This window comes from Bison bison, unplaced genomic scaffold (genome assembly GCF_000754665.1).
Source record: "Bison bison bison isolate TAMUID 2011002044 unplaced genomic scaffold, Bison_UMD1.0 scf7180017864379, whole genome shotgun sequence".
Taxonomy (NCBI): domain Eukaryota; kingdom Metazoa; phylum Chordata; class Mammalia; order Artiodactyla; family Bovidae; genus Bison; species Bison bison.
The window spans coordinates 3,383,351-3,385,979 of record NW_011494951.1 but is presented as its reverse complement, the minus strand read 5'-3'; the positions used below and the strand labels follow the sequence as shown (position 1 = coordinate 3,385,979).

Here is a 2,629-nt window from a genome sequence, read left to right as displayed (position 1 = left end):
CCCCTAGATGGGCTGGGCCCCCTACACTACGGGGTCTGCTCCACATGGCTGAGCCAGCTCAAGACTGGAGACTCCGTGCCCTGCTTCATCAGGGGGTGAGTGAGCACTGCGGGGGGGCGGGGGAGGGCATGGGGAAGAGGAGGGCGTCTGTCCAAGCTGGGATGGACAGAGCGCCACGCGGATGGCTGAGGACAGATGGACAGGCCGGCTGCACAGGGGGAAGGGGAGAAGCCTTGGTGGAGCCTGTGAGTGAGAGCAGGCAGGCCCCGCCTAACCCAACCAGGAAGGGGCATCCCGTTAAGCCACTCACTTCACAACTCTGGCTTAGCTTTGGGCCTCTCACTGATTCGGACTTCAGGTCCTACCTTGAAGCTGCAGCTCCCAGGAACAGGCTGGGATCCCACCCCAGCAGGCCGTCCCTTTTAGAAGGTGTACCGTGTCCCTCCCTACATCCCTGGGGTCCCTCGGATGTTGGCAGGCAGGCACCTGGGAACTGTGCTCCACCCGCCTTTAGTCCGGGGAGAACTAGTTAGCTCACCATAATGTCACTAAGGACTCAAGGGAAAGGGAAGGATCTCAGGACACCCTTCCATCCCTGCTGTGTCCAGAAGTCTTGCCCCATCCAGCACCCAGGAGCTGGAGGCCTAAGGTGGCACAAGCAAGAGTTCCCAGAATGCAACAGCCAGGCCCAGTGACCCGAACCCATCCAGCAGGCCAAATTACAAATAAACTGCCCATCTAGTGAACACATACCAAATGCTGATATTGAGGCTGTGGTTTCAAATACACTCAGTGAACCCATTATGAACCAAAAGGCTGTCTGCCCTTCCCTTCCCCATGCTTTCTATATCTCCTAAACTGAGACATCAAAACGTTCTTCAGTTCAAACTTGAGCTTTACTTCCTTTGACGCAACCTCCAGAAACTACAGGTCCAGAGAGTCTCTGCCAATATGGAAAATTCTTTTACTAAACACACCATGCTCACTATAAGCTAGACCCAAACAGGTTAAGTTCTCCTCTCCACCCTGCCGAGGTTGGTAAGAGTGGGGGGTCTGGGGGTACAAAGGGGGCCTGACGGAGGGTGTCTTGGCCAGGGCTCCCTCCTTCCGGCTGCCGCCTGACCCCTACGTGCCCTGCATCCTCGTGGGCCCTGGCACTGGCATCGCCCCCTTCCGGGGATTTTGGCAGGAAAGGCTGCATGACATTGAGAGCAAAGGTGAGGCTGGGGCCCAAGGGAATGACCGGAAGGCAGGAGGGAGTCACACAATTTAGGTGGACCAAGGGGCAGGGCGCTGAAAGGCTGGAAACAGGGCAAGAAACAGGTCTCCAAAGGTGAAGTTTATTAGACCGGGGGGGTGGGGGGAACCCCCTAGAGACAAGAGCAGTGCCCTGTTGGTCTGGCTTCCTGGTGCCTAGCACAAAGTAGCGTTGGATTGAATTAAGGACAAAGGGAACCTGGAAGCCTGGAGAAGACAGGGTTGGAACTCAGAAGATGGAAACGCCCCAGGTGGACTCTGGACTGTGTCAGAGGTCAATGAAGTGTGTCTGAGATCCCAGGAAGCTGACAGGTGTTCAGATTGGGCGCTGGGTGCCCAGGGGAGCTGGCCGATCAAAAGAAAGGGGGCTCGTGACTAAGAGGAAGGCGCAGAGTGCAGAAGCTGAAGGTGTGGGAGAACGTGGGGTCCGAGCAGGGACGGCTGGTTGTCTCAGGCCTCAGGGTTACATGGTCCCAAGGGCACGGATTCTGAGTCAGAAGGCCCTGCTGTAGCAGTGTCACCACTGGCCATCCCGCCAGAGGGAAGTCACCACCTCCTGTGACTTTGGGCTTCTCTGTGAAAACATCCCTCTCCTAGAGGCCAAAGAGTGGAGGGTGGTGGTTTCTGCAGGAAAAGGTGGGCTGTCGGCCTGAGTGAGGGAAGCCAGTGGGAGGTGTCCCCGGAGCTGGGTCCCCCAGGAGGGCTTGGGGGCGCTCTCAAGCCACAGTGATGCCCGCAGGGCTGCAGCCCGCCCCCATGACCCTGGTGTTCGGCTGCCGGTGCTCCCAACTCGACCATCTCTACCGCGACGAGGTGCAGGAGGCCCAGGAGCGCGGGGTGTTTGGCCGCGTCCTCACCGCCTTCTCCCGGGAACCTGACAGCCCCAAGGTGCGGGACCCTGAGGGTGCTGGGGTAACCCGAAGCTAGGGAGGGAGGAAGAACCGCCGTGCGCTCCAGCTGGGCTCTGAGACCCAGGCCGGCCCGGCCCACTCCGATTGACTCGTTGGGCTCCCTTTGGGTCCCACTCACCCTCGCCCAAGCCCCGCCCCTGGCTCCGCTCCGTCTCTCCAGACCCCAGCCCCGCGCACCTGGGCGCCACCTGGCACCCGGGGCATCTCTTCGCGCCCAAGACCCGCCTGCCCCCCCTCGCTCCCCTGGGGTCTGCCCTTACTCCGCGGGCCCCGCAGGGGTCCGCCCCTAATCCCGCCTCCCCTTCAGACCTACGTACAGGACATCCTGAGAACCGAGCTGGCTGCCGAGGTGCACCGCGTGCTGTGCCTCGAGCGGGGCCACATGTTTGTCTGCGGCGACGTCACTATGGCAACCAGCGTCCTGCAGACGGTGCAGCGCATCTTGGCGACAGAGGGCGACA

The 2,629-nt window shown here is 60.5% G+C and overlaps 1 protein-coding gene across 1 annotated transcript in view; it reads left to right on the top strand.

Moving 5' to 3' along the window:
- Window positions 1-2,629, top strand: part of NOS3 (nitric oxide synthase 3 (endothelial cell)) — a 19,457-nt gene that overhangs the window by 15,794 nt on the left and 1,034 nt on the right. The window contains exons 24-27 of the mRNA XM_010857365.1: window positions 8-95; window positions 1,096-1,217; window positions 1,997-2,145; window positions 2,476-2,628. Coding sequence (XP_010855667.1) covers window positions 8-95; window positions 1,096-1,217; window positions 1,997-2,145; window positions 2,476-2,628 — 512 coding nt within the window. The remainder of the gene's footprint in view (window positions 1-7; window positions 96-1,095; window positions 1,218-1,996; window positions 2,146-2,475; window position 2,629) is intronic.